The 18,217-nt window shown below is 41.4% G+C and overlaps 2 protein-coding genes across 15 annotated transcripts in view; one reads left to right on the forward strand and one right to left on the reverse strand.

The window, feature by feature from the left end:
- SCFD2 (sec1 family domain containing 2) overlaps positions 1-4,452 on the reverse strand; it is a 389,381-nt gene extending 384,929 nt beyond the window's left edge. For both annotated transcript variants that reach the window (XR_012483637.1, XM_074276401.1), the window contains exon 1: positions 1,962-4,452. Coding sequence is in view for 1 of the 2 variants with exons in the window: in XM_074276401.1 (XP_074132502.1) it covers positions 1,962-2,799 (838 nt within the window). In the remaining variant the exon portion in view is untranslated. The remainder of the gene's footprint in view (positions 1-1,961) is intronic.
- A 4,304-nt stretch (positions 4,453-8,756) lies between these two features.
- The window catches only part of FIP1L1 (factor interacting with PAPOLA and CPSF1), a 79,969-nt gene continuing 70,508 nt past the window's right edge, over positions 8,757-18,217 (forward strand). For 6 of the 13 annotated variants that reach the window (XM_074276405.1, XM_074276417.1, XM_074276406.1 and 3 more), the window contains exons 1-2: positions 8,757-9,118; positions 10,485-10,524. In XM_074276405.1, the coding sequence (XP_074132506.1) occupies positions 8,764-9,118; positions 10,485-10,524 (395 nt within the window). In that variant the 5' untranslated portion in view covers positions 8,757-8,763. Of the gene's footprint in view, positions 9,119-10,025; positions 10,115-10,484; positions 10,525-18,217 lie in introns of those variants that run through there. The other 7 variants (XM_074276407.1, XM_074276408.1, XM_074276416.1 and 4 more) reach the window with 3 other exon arrangements.

Genomic DNA, 18,217 nt, shown 5'->3' on the forward strand with positions numbered 1-18,217 from the left:
AATAGAAATGAAAAGCAGCAAGGACCAAAATGTGAATAGTTGACTCACAAACCTAAATCACATTCTTCCACTAACACACGGGGTCCTTGTAAGAGGCAACTCATAATGCAGAACAGAAGACCTAGATAGTAGTGATTTCTTTTAGGGAAGAGTTTATCAGGGGTCCTCAAACTTTTTAAGTAGGGGCCAGTTCACTGTCCCTCAGACTGTCGGAAGGCCAGACTAGAGTAAAAACAAAAGCTCACACTCTGTCTCCGCCCCTCAGCCCATCTGCCATAACCCGTCCGGCCACATATGGCCCGTGGGCCTTAGTTTGAGAACCCAAATATCTTGTGGCACTTTAAGGAAGAGTCTACATCATGTGGCCCCTGTATCTCTTCTAAGTTTCCTCCTGGGTAAGTTGCTTCTCTTCTACTCGGACTACTTAAGCACTGTGAAACTCTTTTAAGCAGTAGCACTGTATTTTCTCAGCAAGAGTAGTCCCAATATTCCTGCAACATTTACCTTCTTGTATTTAATTTAGATCTGTTCCTTTTCTTTTCTTCTAGAATTCTTTTAGTTTTTGTTTTCGAACCTCCCAGGCACAGGATACAACAGACTACTCATAATTATCTGCTGTTTGATTGATTCAAGATAGTATCCCCCAAAGATCTGCATTTTGAGGAGGAAAGCTAGTGTATTCATTACATACATTCAAATGTACACCTAACTGGCAATCTGTATACAGCTAACCCTCTTCTTCATAGTTTGGCTTTCTGTATCCCTGGGGTCTCTTTTTCATTGTGAGATCCTACAGGACAGGAATAAAGCTCTCTGACATTTGCAAATCACAGGCACAAGCCTAGGAGATATAAGGCAGATAGTGCTCCCACTAGGAAACAGCTGTACCTGTCTTTCCAGATATAAAACGCAGAAAAACCCAACTGCCAGGAGATGACTGTTTATCTAACTGTAAAGGACAAAAAGAGGACATGAGTGATCAATTTAACAACGAAGTAAATTAAATCACACGTTTTTGCTTGTGGAAAGTTGTAAAAATCATTTTCACAGATCTTTCACGGACAGGTTAAATATGCCGGACAAACGTTTTCTCCCAAGACTACCATCTTAAGAAAAAGTGTTACTTATGACAAAGTGGGAGGAAGATGGACTAGGCCCCAAGTGATCCTCTGCAGCCGTCTGAGTTAACAGCGGGATACAATATGACAATTTCTTATCAGTGAAACGAAAATCTAAATTTGCATAGACTAGTATTTCCGAATCGGTCCAGGAAATGCTAATCACAGGTTTCTGGGCTAATTGGAACCCATTTAACTGGAGTCTGTTTTGTACCTAGCGGTCTGATTTGGAATACGTTATTGCTACTCTGAATGTAACGGAGAAGAAAACGTCGGAAGTTCCTCCGCTTATTCCAGGGGTTCCCACACTACACCCGCCGCCAGATGCGGCCGCGGATAACGTTTAAGCGGCCCGCCGGGTTACGGCCAATGGGCTGAGGGGCGGAGTTTACTACCGTCCGGCCCTCCCCCAGTCTGAGGGACAGGGAACTGGCCCCTATTTGAGGACCCCTGGACGGACAAATGACTTCGTTTTGGTCCATGATTAAATTATAAGTAAATTACACAACTGTGGAACAGATGCTCATTTGCTAATTAGCGTAAGGCTTTCTATGGCTTCTCATCTCCACGCGGCAGTTTGTCTTTAACATTCAATCCCAAGATAACGGATTAAGCTAACGACATTTTACCGTTTTTCCCTCAAAGTGCCTGTTTTCCAGGGGATTTGTCGGCCGAGAGCCGCCGCCCACCGCCCCGGCCAGCCTTCTCCGAGTAGGGCAGAGATAAAAGTCCCTTTTCCCGGAGGTTCCGGGCGGCGGAGGGCGTCTCCCTGCCCGGCCCCGCTCCCTCCTCGGTCCGAAGCCTCCGGCGGGGGCCGCACCGCGCGCCGGACGCGCCACCCACCTGTGAGATCCAGGGTCCGGTCCACGAAGAGCAGCGAGGCGCGGGCCGCGGCCGCCTTGCGGCGGCTCTTGGCGGGCGCGTAGGCGGCCAGGTCTGCGGCCAGCACGCGGCTGAGGCTGCCCACGGAGAAGCACTCCTCGCGGACGCCGAGGTGCTCGCAGAAGGCGCTGAGGCCGGACACCAGGCAGCGGACGCGCAGCTGCAGCTCGGGGCTCAGGCTGCCGGCGTCCAGCTCGGCCAGGCTGGCGGGCCTCCTGCGCTCGGGCCGGGCGCTGTTGAGGAGCCTCAGGTCCCGCGGCAGCAGCGGGAAGAGCGAGGCGAAGGCCGGGGTCACGGCCAGGTGCGGCGCCAGGGGCGCGAGCAGCAGGGGGACGTGCAGCACCTCGGCCGTGAAGTTCATGTTGCCCATCCACTCACAGAGCTGCTCCTCCAGCTGCTCGAACACCGGCCGCTGGCCCTCCAGCTCGGCCACGGCCCCGGCCGGCAGGTGGCTGGCGGTCAGGTGCGCGGGGTGGCCCACGGCCGTGACCACCACGCAGTACTGGAAGCGGCTGCGGCTCACGAGCTCCCGCAGCGTCTCCACCGTGCGGCCCTTGAGCAGGCAGCTCAGCACGAACAAGGCTTTGGGCTGCCCGGGCCCCCCGCCGGCCGCCCGCGGCCCGAACTCGCGCACGTCCCACGCGGGGCCGCCCACGGCGGCCAGCAGCCGCTCCGAGCCGCAGCTCCAGTGCAGGCTCTCGGCGCAGGCGGCGTCCAGGTAGACCACGGCCCTCTTGGCCTTGGCCAGCACCTGCTCCCAGGCCTGCTGGGAGAAGGACTGCACACCCGGGGCGCTCATCGCGGCGGGGACTCGGCTTCGGGCCGGCGCGATCGCCCCGGATTCCCCGGCTCCAGGAACTACAGCCCCGGGGAGGAGGTGACAGTCAACACAGTACACGTGGTACGCTCTCTGACGCGTCAATTACGGGCGCCGGGTGATGACGTAAAAGCCAAGCTGCGCGGCAATTGGCGGATCTTGGGAGCGACGGGGAGGAAACAGTGGGTGTGTCTGCCCGGCTTCTCCCCGGGACTGGAGAGCCGAGGAGGCTGTGCGCACCCGGCGGCTGCGTTCGGAAAAGCCGGGCGTCTGGAAGGGGCGAGTTACCTGGGCACATTGTTTTTGACGGAATGGAAAAAAACAATAAAAAGCAATCCGAGACCCCTTGCTTTTCCTTCCCGCTTCCAGCTTGCAGCCCCCCTTAGTTCAAGTCCATTTCAATGAGAGCTCCCTGCGAGTGCCGACCTCTCCTCCAGTTTGTGTCCCCAGACGCTCGCTGCAAGCCGGAACAGATGCAGCTTTCTTTCATTAACGCTCGCATTCACCCATTCCTCCTCTCCTCCACGAGGCCTCCCCTCTCGTTCTCTCCCCGTCTTCCGAACCAGAACACTTTTTTCCCCCGTATTTGTATCCCAAGCACACAGTAGACACTTAATACTTGCATTTTCATTCATTCATTCATTCATTCATTCATTCATTCATTCATTCATTCACAAAAATCGCTTATCACAGCCCACCAATGCTGGGATACTTCCTTAGCATGCGGAGAAGCCCGGAAACTCTCCCCCTATTTAAAAAGCTTGAGGACCCCTGAAGGAAGTGAGCGAAAGTAAGGAATCAAGGAAGACCACTTCAGTTGTAAGACTCCACGACTGGAAGTAATAAGGAAGTTCTGAAGGTGGAGGATTTGAAGGAAAAGATAAATTGAGTTTTGGACATAAGTTTAAGGAATCTATGGGATATCTAATTTGAGATGTCCAAAAGACAACTGGAAATAATAGGCTGCAAGTCAGGCGAGAGAGCACAGCTAAAAAATTAACCTGAGAATCCTCTGCACAGAAATAATCGCTTCAATAAAATGACTGCTCAAGAATTAATTGTACCACAGGAGACACTGGTGCAGAACCACCCAGCGAGGTGCGCCCTCACCGGAGAAGAGGCTGTGCTCCAAGAGCAAAGCAAAACAAGTATTCAGAACACGGGATGTGCAACCTTAGAGAATCCACCCCAAGGTCAGAGGGACCGCTTGTGCCTGAGCTGTGGCAGAGCTTTCCGAGCGCGGACTGGTCAGGTCCGCCACACGCAGACCCTGTGACTTGACTCTAACAGTGATGTCCTTCTGGCCCTCTTTGAGAACTAAGGACTATAACCAACCAACCAAACAGCAGAAAATTAAGAAGAACCTGCGACTAAAGGTGTTTAGCCGCGAATGAGAGATGTAGGATGCGGGTAGAGGCAAAGGAAGAATCCAGTGAAGATACCTTTAGATGAGATATGACTGCTTGTAGGCTGGAACTCTGCACTTGAGAGACTGGGGGAAGGGAGTATGGTTTTGGAAGAGGGATGAAAAGATTTGGAAAAACTACTGAAATGAGCGGTCTAACCAAGTAAAGAAAGGTTTCCTTGCAAGCTCCATTGAGGATCAAGATGAGATTATGTAAATAAATTTATTTTGGACCCAAGTCAGCATGGTTTTGCATTTTCTCCAGCTCTCTTCCAAAGTATGTGAATAGGATTGAAGGATGAAAGATTAATTCAAGGAGTTTGGCAAGGCAAGATAGGTCATAGCATGTGGGAATTCAAAGAAAGAAAATATAGAAGTCGTCTGATTCACAAAGATCCTGGTGGGCATGGGAGGAGAATGTAACCAATATACAAGCATTCTGGTCTGGGAAAGAACTGGAGAATAAAGATTTTAAGAGGTCATGGAAGAAGTCTAATACAATTATGTATTTATTTGGTTCAAAGGAAAATGAAAAACAGACACAATAAAAAATATACTTCAATTAACAATATTTGCACATAAAAGAAAAAATAGCTTTTTAAAGTGTTCTGACATCTGTTGTCGCATTTGCTATTTATTTATTAAGTAGTTAGCCAAGTATTTTCCTTTTACAAATTTAATGCTTGAAGCTGAGAATTTTTCAAATTTTTTGAGGAATTGTAAATAATTTTATTTTCCCCCACTTAGTATTTTATTTTTTCCAATTACATGTAAAAACAGTTTTCAACATTCATCTTTACAAGATTTTGTTTTCCAAATTTTCTTTCCTCTGGCCCTTCCTTTTCCCTAAGACAGCAAGCAATTCAATATTAGCTATACATGTATAACTATGTTAAGCCTACTTCAACACATTAGTCATGTTGTAAAAGAAAACTCAGAAGAAAAGGGGAAAACCATGAGAACAGAAAAAAACAAAGTTAAAAGATTATGCTTCAATATTCATTTAGATTCCATAGTTCGTTCTCTGTATGTGGATAGCTTTCTTTTTTTTTTTATTGTATTTTTTATTTTCTTAAATATTTTCCAATCATATTTTAATCTGTTGACTGTACTTCTAAACTGGTGTGTTCAGGGTGTTACAGAGTTTAGGTCATTCTCTAAGGCTAGAATCACAGACAAGGTGCTCCCCTGTTTTGGAAGACAGAATCAGTGAATTCACAAATATGATCTCAATTATCTGGAGCACAATTTTCACATTAATTTCACAGATGATATTCGGTATTTTTTTTTCCTTTCTTAGTTGTTCATTTCTTTTTTTTTTAAATAACTTTTTATTTACAAGATATATGCTTGTAATTTTACAGCATTGACAATTGCCAAACCTTTTGTTCCAATTTTTCCCCTCCTTCCCCCCACCCCTTCCCTCAGATGGCAGGTTGACCAATATGTTAAATATGTTAAAGTATACGTTAAATACAATCTATGTATACATGATGAATAGCATTTTCAAAGAACATTTTTAAGAAAAAACTATTTTGAGGTGACACTTTTTTACAAACAAAATTAAAAAGAGATAGCAGTGTGAGGCAGTGAATCTCCTAACTTAAATTTGCTCATCTATGAGCAAAATGGGCATCAAGTTCATCATGGAATTGTTGTGAGCAAAGTGCTTTCTAGACTTTAATGCAATAAGTCAATATTACCAATAATAAAGTTGTACATAATGATTGAAAGCTAACATTAAGTTAAGCATGAGTACTTAAAACAAATAATATGATTTTTACTTATTTTTTAAAAAGCAAAAAAAAAAAAAAACAACAACAACCTTTTACAACATGAAGAAAATAAAAAGATTGAAAAAATCCAATAACCCTAAAACAGTATTTTGAATTTGATTTGTCATTAGCCTAAGAACCAGGTATGCTGATATATTAACCAAACTTTGCTATCTTGGTCTCTAAACTCTAGATAGCTGGAGTTGCACAAAGCAAGAGACAAGTTTTAGAGATTTAATCACTTTCAGAGTGAGGAATGCAGTTTGTAAATAGGAAATTCTCCTATTCAGAAGACCTCTTCCTGCTGCAGAAAAGGAAGAGATTTTATTCACAAATTATAAATGGGAAGAGAGGGGAAAGGTAGATTATGATACAATCAGTTTTAGGGGTTCAGTGCATTCCCATGACAGGCCCACAAATTCAGGACAACATGAGTGTTCTCCAATCCCGTGGAAACAACTTATTAGTGATTGTTTCAAATCGGGGGATTGTTACTTGGTGGGGAATGGGACCACAGTTTTGTAAGGAGAACAGGTTCTACAATCTTTGACTCACTTCACTTAACATATACAGGAGAACACTGTCAAGAATTGATTGATCATTTCAAGCTGCACTGAAAGATTCTGATTCCAAGACCAGAAGAGGCAGATCTGGGAAATCTAAATTATCAGTATATTAATTACATACATCTTGTTAATTATAAAATTCGTAATTTTCCCTCACCCCATTTGATAATACAATCCATTTGTGCAATATTGTGTAGCACATCATAGTTTGCAAAAGATTTGAAGTCTCATTAAATAAAGCTATTTTATCTGACATTTACCTTAGAAAAGGATAACTAGCAACAAGAAGGCCTGGTTATATTGTTATAGTCATTCAATGTCCATTTCTTCATGATCTCATCTGGGTTTTTCTCAACTCATTGTTAACCTATTTGGAGTTTTCTTGGTCCATACACTGCAGTAGTCTGCCATTTCCTTCCCCAGTTCATTTTACAGATAAGGAAATTGAGGCAAGCAGGGTGCAGTGGTATGTCCAGAGTCACATAGCTAGTATATCTGAGGCCACATTTGAATCCTGGTCTTCATAATTCCAGGCCCAGGACTCTACTGGGTTAAATTACTATTTTCAATTGCTCCACCCTGTTAGGCATTTTCTTTTACTTAAAGCAAAACAAAAAGTAAGGTGGGAACTTTGTCTATTTAGCACCAATAGGTGGTGGAGCCGAGATTAGAACTCAATCTCCTGAATGTTTTCTCATCCATCACACTAAACTTGATTTTGCTTTGTGCTTGCGTACACCTGGATTTACAAGTCACTGATTCTCTCATTATCAAACAGTAAAATATTGGCTAAGCATTCATTTCCATGCTAGTCACTGTGCAATATATTTATTTCCTATATATTTTATAGGCTTAATTGTATGAAGCAGATAAAACCAGTAAGAATGAACAATAAACAGCAACTGAAAAAGGAAAGCAAAGCATAGTAGAGTAAAATGTGCTGTTAGGGTATAACACAAGAGAACATGATTGGAAATGGGATTTGGAGCTGTTCTCATGAAAAGAAAGGAAAAGGGGGAACCTTAAAGTGGGAGGGAAAAACCTAGTCTTGGAGTCATAAGACTGAAATTCAAATCCCATTTTACTTACCACGCAAGTAAATGATTTTATCTTTTTAGCACCGAGTTTGCTCCTCTGCAATTCATGTGTGTGAATGATCTAGACACGCTTTCCAGTTCTAACATTCTGCAATTCTACTAATGGCTCATGTTTCAGGTTTTCCTTCTTTCTAAAAATTCTGAGATAATGAAAGCATGATTATGCATTTACAGATAGCTAAACTGAGGCTCTGATTGAGAGTTGCCTGCAGAAAAAGAACTAACAAGACCGGTAGGATTTAGCCTTCAGAATGCAAGTCTAAAAATCTATCAATTAAGCTGCATTACTTCTTAAAGCAAGGAAATGTTTTAAATGATTAAAAGGTCGGGGTCGGGGGCCAAATGATCTTAAAGCAAACTCTTTTCTTTGTGTATATGAAAAAATTTAACGTTGTTTTTTTTTAATTTGCCCCTCCCCCACGTCATGAAAAGGCAAATAATATCAATTATATATGTGAAATCATGCAAAACATTTTCATATTAGTCAAACTGCAATAAAAAAGTGAGAAAACTAAAATTAAAAAAATGCTTGAATCTGCATCATTTCCCTCTCTCTGGAAGTAGAGAGCATTTTCCATCTTGAATCTTTTGGAGATGTCTTCCCTTGCTGAACTGATTATAACATCTATGAATAAGCTGGGCAGGTAGGTGGTAAAGGGGGCTGAACAAAAGTAATTGGAACTTCTTTTAAAAAAACATTTTTTGATTTACGATGTGTGCAGATCAGTACTCTGTGCCCCATTTGTTGGCAAGCAGAAAAGTCTTGATTTCCTTTTAGGGGCAGGGAGGACCTTTCTGGGGAAGTCACCTCAAAAACCTAGAATAGTTTGCTGAATTGACCGTTCTTAGTGCCCAAAAGACAAGGTTAACGCCCTGGAGCAGAGATCTCGTCGTTTACAAAACAGGATGTTTTTCTGAAGATTTGGGTGGAAAATATCTAGAGAAAAAGTTAACTGCGAAGTAGGCAAGAACAGTGGAAGCGCACGTAAGAGAGGTTCAAAAGTTGTCCGGGCCGTGTAAAGGGGGGAAAGACGTAAAAGGAGGAAGGATGCTCAGAGAGGCAGGAAGTGCTGCTGGGGGAAGGAGCACCCTCCTCTAGGAGCATGCGGGGGCGGGGCGGACGCCCTCCTCGCCTCCGCGCAGGCGCGCGCACGCGCACCTGTCCGCGCTGTCCGCGAGTCGTGCCGCTCAGTTCAGGCTGCGCTTGCGCGAGCGAACCTGTGCCGGGGGGCTCGTCATCACGACCGCCGCCTTGGTCCGCTCCTGTGCGGTTCCCCGTCTCGCGCTCTCCCGCTCCCCCCTCGGAAGTGGGACAGAGGGGAAGGCCCGACTGGTGGTGCCGGCGTCTGTTCTCGGTCGCAGCCTGCGCGGCCATGTCGGCCGGGGAGGTGGAGCGGCTGGTGTCGGAGCTGAGCGGCGGCACCGGCGGGGATGAGGAGGAAGAGTGGCTCTATGGCGGTACGCACTCCCTTCCCCTCCCCCTCCGCCGCCGGTTTGCTCCGGGCCTCTTCTCCTTCCCCTCCCGCGGGTTTGGGGGTGAAAGGCGGCCTGCGGCACCGGCTGGGACGCTAGGCCCGAGCGCAACGCGCCCAAACCTCGGGAGCTCCTCCTCCTCCGCTGCCCGCGACTCACGCTCCCCGGGGCGTGCAACCCCTCCCCCCGCGAGCCGGGCCGGGACGCCCCGGAGGGTGCCCCCTCCTTCATGCCCCCACCACTGTGCATGGGCCCGGGCTGGTGCTCGTGCCCTTCCCATTACAAACAACATGCCCCCTCCTGGGTTCGTGTGCGCTCGGCTCCTTCCGTGCTTCCCGGACAGACCAAGTTGCAGAGGCCGACGCTTCATTTCTGGCATTTTCCTTTAGCGAGTTAATAGTACTAACCCCGGATGGAGCCAGAGGCTCGTGCGAGCTCTGCTGCTTTTTGTGCGTCCCAGACACTAGAAGTTGGGAGGAGGGCGAATTTTTTCTCTCTTAATTTTTTCGGCTTTTTTTTTTTTCATTAGCGACTTAATAGTAACGCCCTGGATGGAGCCAGTAAAGTAGGCTCATCACCCCTAATTACCGCCGCGTGTTAGAAGCAGCTCGGGGAGTTTTGTGTTTTACCCCCGCGGAATCCGAAGCCAGTTAATAAATGCTTGTGGAATAAATGGTCTGTCCTCCCTCCTCCTACCGACGTCGCCTTCAAGTGACGCTTGAAGTTTCAGGCGCCTATTTCCTAAGGGAGTTCAACCTGGTATTTGACGTCTTTGCGTAATCGAGGAGCCAGGTGATTGACATCTGAACCTTCACGTGCTTTTTTCTATTTGATGCTTCTTGCCTGATCTAGCTGCCAATCAAGTGATTGACATCTGAACTTTCACGTGCATATTTAACCTTGCTTTTGCTGCTGCTTGCTTGATCCGAGCAGTCAGATGCTTGACGTTTGAACAAGTGTAGCCACCCATGTGTCTTCTGGGTACTGTGTCATGTTTTTGGTATTGTGGAGTTAACGTGATACAAGCCACTCCCACGCTTCCCTTCCGCGGGTTCTAGGTTTTTGTGAAACTTAAGTCAGACTGTTTTGACAAGAACAATTCATCAATAGCATGAAGTAAATTTGGATGGATGAGGTTTCATTTGAGAGTCCAACACTTGAGACATTTAAAAATAACTTAAGTATATGTAGAAATAAGGTCTGATTTTCTACTTGTAAAACATCTAATAATCAGTTTTAGGTATTTGTTTGTTTGTGAATTTTGAAAGATTAGGTTAATACTTGGGCAGCCAGTTTTGGAGTAGATTCATTGACAATTTGTTTTTTTGTTTGTTTGTTTTTCTTTTGACAGATGAAAATGAAGTTGAAAGGCCAGAAGAAGAAAATGCCAGGTGAGTGATACCTTTAATGGTCTTTAGTGGTGTCAGTCACAATTGTTAAGTTAAGATTTTTGGATTTTACATGAGATTATCAGGGTTACACTGAAATTTGTAATTGATTAAAGCCAAAGCTTTAAGTACCTGCTCATAAAATATAGAGAAGACTTTTCTGGATTTTGTCAGCAACTTAAGAGACAGAGACTTGAAACTATGATTTTATTGGCATATGGAACTTTTATGTGAGGAAACCACTGCAATGCTGGGTCCCTTCTCTTCTATTTAGAGTTTTAGAGTTTCCTAAAGTCACTAGAGGGGATTGAATGAGCTAGAAGTCAACTAGCATATGTCAAATCACCTTGACTTCTAGATTAGCTTTTGACTCCTTATACCAGTGGTCCTCAAACTTTTTAAATAGGGGGCTAAGTTCACGGTCCCTCAGACTGTTGGAGGGCCGGACTATAGTAAAAACAAAACCTCGCACTCTGTCTCCGCCCCTCAGCCCATTTGCCATAACCCGGCGGGCACATAAACGTCCTCACCTGCTGCATCTGGCCCTCGAGAACCCCTGCCTTATGCCATGTTACCTTTTCTGCTTAAAAAAAACTCAGGACAGGATCTTTTTTATTTTCACAATTTTTTTGTTTTTATACATTTGCTAACTTACAGTGAGTTAAAAAAAAATTTATACATTCTTTAGGCTTTTCCAAAATTTTAACAAGTATGATAGTTAAAATTAACACACTAGTCAAAAAGTTTGCCTCTTTCAATTTGGTTAAATTGTTAAGTTAAATTGCATCGTTAAAAGAATGTAATTTGATGTGTGCTGGATTAAATTTGTGGCTACATTTTACTAAGTTAATTATGCAAGAAATCTCCAGTTTCTAAAAATTCAATTTTGTCCACATACCATAGAAGCAAATTGCCATTTAATATATTGTTCTGTCTCTTTAGGACTAAACTCATATCACAATGTGAAAGAATTTGAGCTTATAGAAAATTTCTAGATATAGAAAAAAGCATTGAGAAAATTAAGAAAATTTTTGTTCACCTTCAGTACTTTTGAGCCTTCCTCTGTTTGTTATAACTTTCTTATTAGAAAGAACAAGGTATCTGAGTTGGAAGGCCGTGGCAGAAAGTGTCCTATCCTTCCTAATTCTGTGACCTTGGACACATATCTTTCCGAAGCTTTGGTTTCCTTATCTGTAAAGTAAGGGTATTAATACTACTGGTACTACCAACTTCATAAAGATTTTTTTGAAAAAAATATTCATAAACCAAAAATCACTTCATAAAATCGGACTCTGTAATAGCACTTGAGCTAATAAGTACTCTTTAGTACTAAAGTTTGCCTACATTTTGAGTTAAGTAGAATTCTTTGAGCAAGACTAGGAATCTAATTAATTTTCAATTTCTATGGGAAAATGTAGTTTTTTTACGATCTTATGAAAGGCCAATCTTTCTTTAGTTAAAGACTACCTATATCAATTCTCATTAATCTAGAATACATTGTTTTTAGTCTTTGCTTATCATCATTATAATTGTCTTATGTTCCCAGAAAAGACTTCTGTGGTTTAGTCCTTTATAACATTAGACTTCTTTGTAAAGTTTCTAATCATTTATACTAATCAATAAAGGTGGTCATTGTTTGTTGTGTCCTGCTTTCTAGAGCCCCCCACCCGGGTGATTAAAATATACTGTCTTAATGGAGAAGTGATGAGGCAGGATTCCTGAGGATGGTGGGAAAATGGAGTCAGTTTATTTCAAGAACTCCCCCCCCCCTTTTTTTTTTTTAAATAGCTTGTTGTTGTTGTTGTTGTTGAGGCAATTGGGGTTAAGTGACTTGCCCAGGGTCACACAGCCTGGAAGTATTAAGTGTCTGAGACCAGATTTGAACTCGGGTCCTCCTGACTTCAGGGCTGGTGATCTATCCACTGTGCCACCTAGCTGCCTTGACTTTCCCCTTTTTATACCCTTAAGTAACAAAAACAACACTGGGCATGCACCCAGTAAATACTGTGCACGTGGGACCACATAAACAACTTGCTATTGTTGTTTGCCACCTGGTATCACTGTGCTTCAATCACAACAGGTTGTCACCACCCCTGACTGCTCAGGAAGGCCGAGAGCCCTTAGGGGAGATGGGGAGCCAAACCAGACATTGTCATCAGGTTCCCTCTGGGCTGAAGGGTCTTATATCTCACCCAGAGTTTCCCTCTGGGAACTCTACAATTGTTTCATAAACTTGAAAGACTGAAATTCTTATTTTTTTAAGTTTTGATTTAGTCTTCTGAATCCTTAAAAATCCTTATTACAATCAGCAATAATAATTTACTTCATAAATTTTATTTGGATTACTTTAATTAAGTTTTTAAAATTAGCATCATGGGACGGAAGGGAAAAGTCGGAGCAGAAGTGAGTGTAAGGGATAATGTAAAAAATTACTGAGGCATATGTTCTGTCAATAAAAAGTTATAATAAAAAAAAATTAGCACCATGGGGGCAGCTAGGGAGGCACAATGGATAGAGCACCAGCCCTGAAGTCAGGAGGACCTGAGTTCAAATGTGGCCTCAAATACTTAACACTTCCTAGCTGTATGACCCTGGGCAATCCCAGTTGCCTCAGCAAAAAAAAAAAAAAAAAAAAATAGCACCATGTAATCGCTACTTGTACACATCATTTTGCATTTTGATGCATAATCAAAAAAAAAAAAAGTCAAACAAACCCCAAAATTTGTTAAATTTCAGAAATTTACCTTTAATGACTAATGGCTCGTTTTGATGATTGGTAGTGATGGACTTCACATACTAGTTCATGCTTCCATTCTAATGCATTTCTCATGCAATTTGTGTATTATAGTTATCTTATTGACTCTAAGTTTCATAGGGGCAGGGTTCATGGTGTCGTTTCTAATCTAACACAGGGTTTGCACGTGCTAAAAGTTTAATGAATGAATAAGGGAAAAATTGTTAGAGATAGAACAAAGAAAGGCTTTGTGGGAAAAGTCATTTTAATTATGTTCATAGATTTAGAACCAGGGTATATGTTGGATTATGTAGTCACATTATCTATTTTATAAATGAGGAACCTGAAGCCCAGAGGGTTTTAAGTGAATTACTCAGGTTCACACAGATAATAAATTACAAAATCAGAATATGAACCAAACTCTTCTGACCTGAAATCTGACCCAACTACTGTATCCCTAAAGTTTTAAAGGATGGGTAAGGATTCAAGAGACTGGCAGGAGAAAGCTCCGTTCAGGCAGAGAACATTGTTTTTATGGGAATGGAAGTTTTTTGTTATCAAAAAAATTATCATTAATCTGAAATTATCTGATCATAATCTGTTCACATTCTGCCTAACCTTCTACCTTGCCTTAACCTTGAATCTGCTCTTCAACCTCATTGTGACTTGCAGTTCCTCCCTGGCCCATCACTCCTTCACTGACTGTATTCTCCTCCCTTATTCACCTTGACTCTTTCCTGAACCAGCCCTTATGCCATCACCCTTCTGGCTCTGATAAATCCCAGCCTTGAATTATTCCCAACACCCATTATCATCACTCCTACAGTCATATACTATTCAACAATACTAGAGAAAAATCATGAAATTGTGTTGATTAGTATCCACTAAAATTTATATTACATGTTTTCAATTGAGCACCTCACCCAGAGGCAAGACAACTTTTTACCCTCAGGCATTGCTTGACAATCCCACTTGCCACAGAACCTTTTCTAATCTTTTCATCCCTATTTAAGCCTGTTTGTTCAGCTCCCTTTGCCCTCTCAGCTTAGAATCATCTTCATATTTGACTGAAAAAAGGAGGCCATTTCAGACTTTCCACCTCTGATGTCTTGGACACCTGTCTCATAGAAAGAGGTGGTCCTGCTCTTTGAACAGTCAGAGCCCTCCTTTTTTTTTTTTTTTTTTTTTTTAAGGTGATTGGGGTTAAGTGACTTGCCCAGGATCACACCGCCAGGAAGTGTTAAGTATCTGAGGCCAGAAGACCCCTCCATTTTTCACAAGTGATTCTATTCCTTATCTCCAGCAGATTGACCATTCTCTCACTATCCTCAATGTCTCCATCTCTGCAAGCTGCTTTCTGCTGCTTACAAACAGGCCATGTCTTTTAATTCTCAGGAAATTCCTAATTTTATCTTTTCTTCCCATCTAGATAGCAACCTGTATCTTTTCTTGCTTTCATGGCTAAATTCCTTGTGTAAGGTGGCTGCATGGGGTTCTACTTCCTTTCCTCTTACTCTTTAACTCATCATTTAATCAAAACTCTTTTTAGTGATATCTTACCAATGATCTTTTAATTGTCAAATATAATGGACTTTTTTCCAATATTCATCCTTCTTGATTTCTCTGAAATGCCTTAATCAAATTGTTTGCTCCCTTGTCCTTGCTATTCTCTTCTCTGTTTTTATGACATTGCTTTCTCTTGGTTATCCTCCATGTCTGAATACTCAGTCTCCCTTGCTGGGTCTTCATCCAAGTTGTGTCTACTCTCTCATCTCTCTACTCTTTTCCATTTATATTGTTTTGCTTTGTGATCTCATCAGCTCCTGTAGATTCAATCATCTTTTGTGCATATGATTCTTAGAGTTTTTTAATTCAATCTTTACTTCTCTCCCAACTTCTGATCTTGCATTTCCAGCTGCCTATTGGATTGGATGTCCCATAAACATCTTAAACACGTTTCCAAAAGTGAACTTTCTCCCCAAGTTTTTCCTCTTCCAAACTTCCCTATCATAGTCATGGAAATCTCCATTCTCCCAGCTGTCCAGGCTCACAACCTATTTGTCATCCTGGACTCTTCATTCTTTTACACACACACACACCCCTGCTCAATCACATCTGTTAAGTCTAATCCATTTTATCTTTGAAACACCTCTTGCATCTACTCCCTTTCTCTTTTCTGTCTTTCTTCCCCTTCTTTCTTTCTTTTCTTTCTCCTTTCCTCTCTCTCTTGTTCTTTCCTTCTTTTCTCATGCTTGATATTTTCTCTTTCTTCTCTGACTTCTGCCTTCTCTGACTTTTTTTAATATCTCAGCTAAAATCTTACTCTTAATTCAAATGCCTTTCCTCTCAGATTATCTTTAGTTCATTCTAAATTACACCCTATTCCCTACCCATTTAAATTCTAAATTTCTTGAGTGTTTTTGCCTTGCTTTATATCTCTTAACATGTTACCTGCCACATAAGTACTTAATATTTGTCATCTCAAAAATAGATTTATTACTTAATATATGGAATTTATTACTTTAAAGATCTTTATGAATTACTGCAATTGAAACAAATTACTTCATTACTAGCAAATTGACAGAGATAAGGAGGAGGAGATACTTCATATTCGAGGTGCAGAGGGAAGACAGGCACACTAAAATAACCGGTTCATATGTTAATTTCTCCAACTATTATGGAAACAATTTTGGGATTGTTTAAAAAGTGATGAAAATGTCCATCCCCTTTGATCCCCAGTGATCCCATTGCTAAGTATATGTCTGAAAGAGGTTTTTGTCAAAGACAGAAAGGTTCCATATGTATATATGTGTATATGTTTATTTAGCACACACATGCATTATTAAGAAATACAGATTAATAAATAGTGATACAGAAATAAGATATTACACATATCTGTTTATATACATGTATATTTTCTTATATGCATATGTGTATGCCAAAATATTCATTGTGGCATTTTTAAAAATAAAACTTGGGCAGTTAGGTGGCGCAGTGGATAGAGCACTAGCCCTGAAGTCAGGAGGACCTGAGTTCAAATGTGATCTCAGACACTTAACACTTCCTAGCTGGGTGATCCTAGGCAAGTCACTTTAGTCCCAATTGCCTCAGCCAAAAAAATTTAAAACTTGTTTTCAAAATACATGGCAAAGCTAGTTTCCAACCTTGCAAAACCTGTTGTTCCAAATTTTTCTCTCTCCTTAACTCCCTTCCCCTATGTCCAATTCTTCTATACCTATTTCCACATTTATCATGCTACCCAAGAAAATTCAGGTCAAAAAGGAGGGAGGAAAAAAAAAAAAAAAACAACAAGCAAACAAAAAAGGTGAAAATACTATGTTGTGATTCACATATAGTCCCCAGATGGCTCTCTCCATCACAAGTCTATTGGGATTGCCCTGAATCACCTCATTGTTTTGAAAAGAGCCAAGTCCATCAGATTTGATCATCTTATAATCTTGTTGCTGTATATAATGTTCTCTGGGTTCTACTCACTTCACTTAGTATCAGTTCATGTAACTCTCTCCAGGTGTCTCTGAAATCATCCTCCTGATTATTTCTTATAGAACAATAATAATCCATAACATAATTCCATAATTTATTCAGCCATTCTCCAAATGAAGGGCATTCACTCAGTTTCCAATTCCTTGCCACTGCAAAAAGGACTGCTATGAACATTTTTGCACATATGTATCCCTTTCCCTTTTTTATGATCTTTTTGAGACACAGACCCAGTAGAGACATTGCTGGATCAAAGGGCATGCACCATTTGACATCCCTTTGGGCATAGCTTCAAATTGTTCTCCAGAATGGTTGGAGCAGTTCACAACTCCACAAACAATATATTTTTGTCCAGTTTTCCTACATTCCTCCAACGTTTATCATTATGTTTTCTGTAATTTTAGCCATCTAAGAGGTATATGAGGGGTTTCTCAGAGTTGTCTGAATTTTCATTTCTCTAATAAGTAGTGATTTAGAGCATTTTTTCAGATGACTAGAAATGACTGATTTCTTTGGCTGAAAATTGTTCATATCCTTTTACCATTTATCAATTGGAAAATGCCTTGTATTCATATAAATTTGAGTTAGTTCTTTTTATTTTAGAAATGAGGCCTTTATCAGAATCCTTGGGCCATCTCATTTACAAAAAAAATGTTTAGGGATACTAATATGTATAAAAGTTTGACATTCTATATTTTATTCCACTCCTGTGAATCCTCACTTTGTTCAAAGAAATAGCAAGAACTGGAAACAAAATCAGTATGAATGGGGAACAGTTAAACAAATAGTGGCTTGTACAAAGTTTTGTGCCATATGAAACAAGGAATATAAAGAATTTACTAAGACATTAGAAAACAAGCTGATAACAAGTGAAGTTAGCCATATACATAATTACTGCAGCAATGTAAATGGAATAAAAGCAATAAATAAAATTGAGCAGTGTGTAAATTATAATGACTAAGAAGAATTGAGAAAATTACCTCTTCAAGAGGTGAAAGACTGGGGATATTAATATGTTTGTTGGGTGTGACCTCTGTTGTGCTGAACTTTTAAAAAAGATCTTTTGTTTGGAGTAATCTATATTTGGAAATAACTGATCTAAAAACCACCAACAAAACAATAACAACAAACATTTTAAATATTTTAAATCCAGTTCAGAGAACATTGGACTTAGTCATGAAAATATTAGGCTTTTTCTGAATCATGACACTAAATATTTAAAAGGGTTTTGACGGGTTATTTAGTTACTTTGTTCCTCATAGTCCTGTGTCATATAGGCTTCTTTAAGAAAAAAAAAAATTGTTGATGATTTTGTTTTACATCTTAATTTGTTCCATTATCTTTCCCCCTCCACTTTACAGAGCTAGCTCATATAACACATAATTGTTTTTTCAAAGACCTTCCTCTTCCCCCAAAAAAAGAAAAAGAGGAGAGAAATCTCTGAAAAAATGTACAATAAAA

This window comes from Sminthopsis crassicaudata, chromosome 6 (assembly GCF_048593235.1).
Source record: "Sminthopsis crassicaudata isolate SCR6 chromosome 6, ASM4859323v1, whole genome shotgun sequence".
Taxonomy (NCBI): Eukaryota; Metazoa; Chordata; class Mammalia; order Dasyuromorphia; family Dasyuridae; genus Sminthopsis; species Sminthopsis crassicaudata.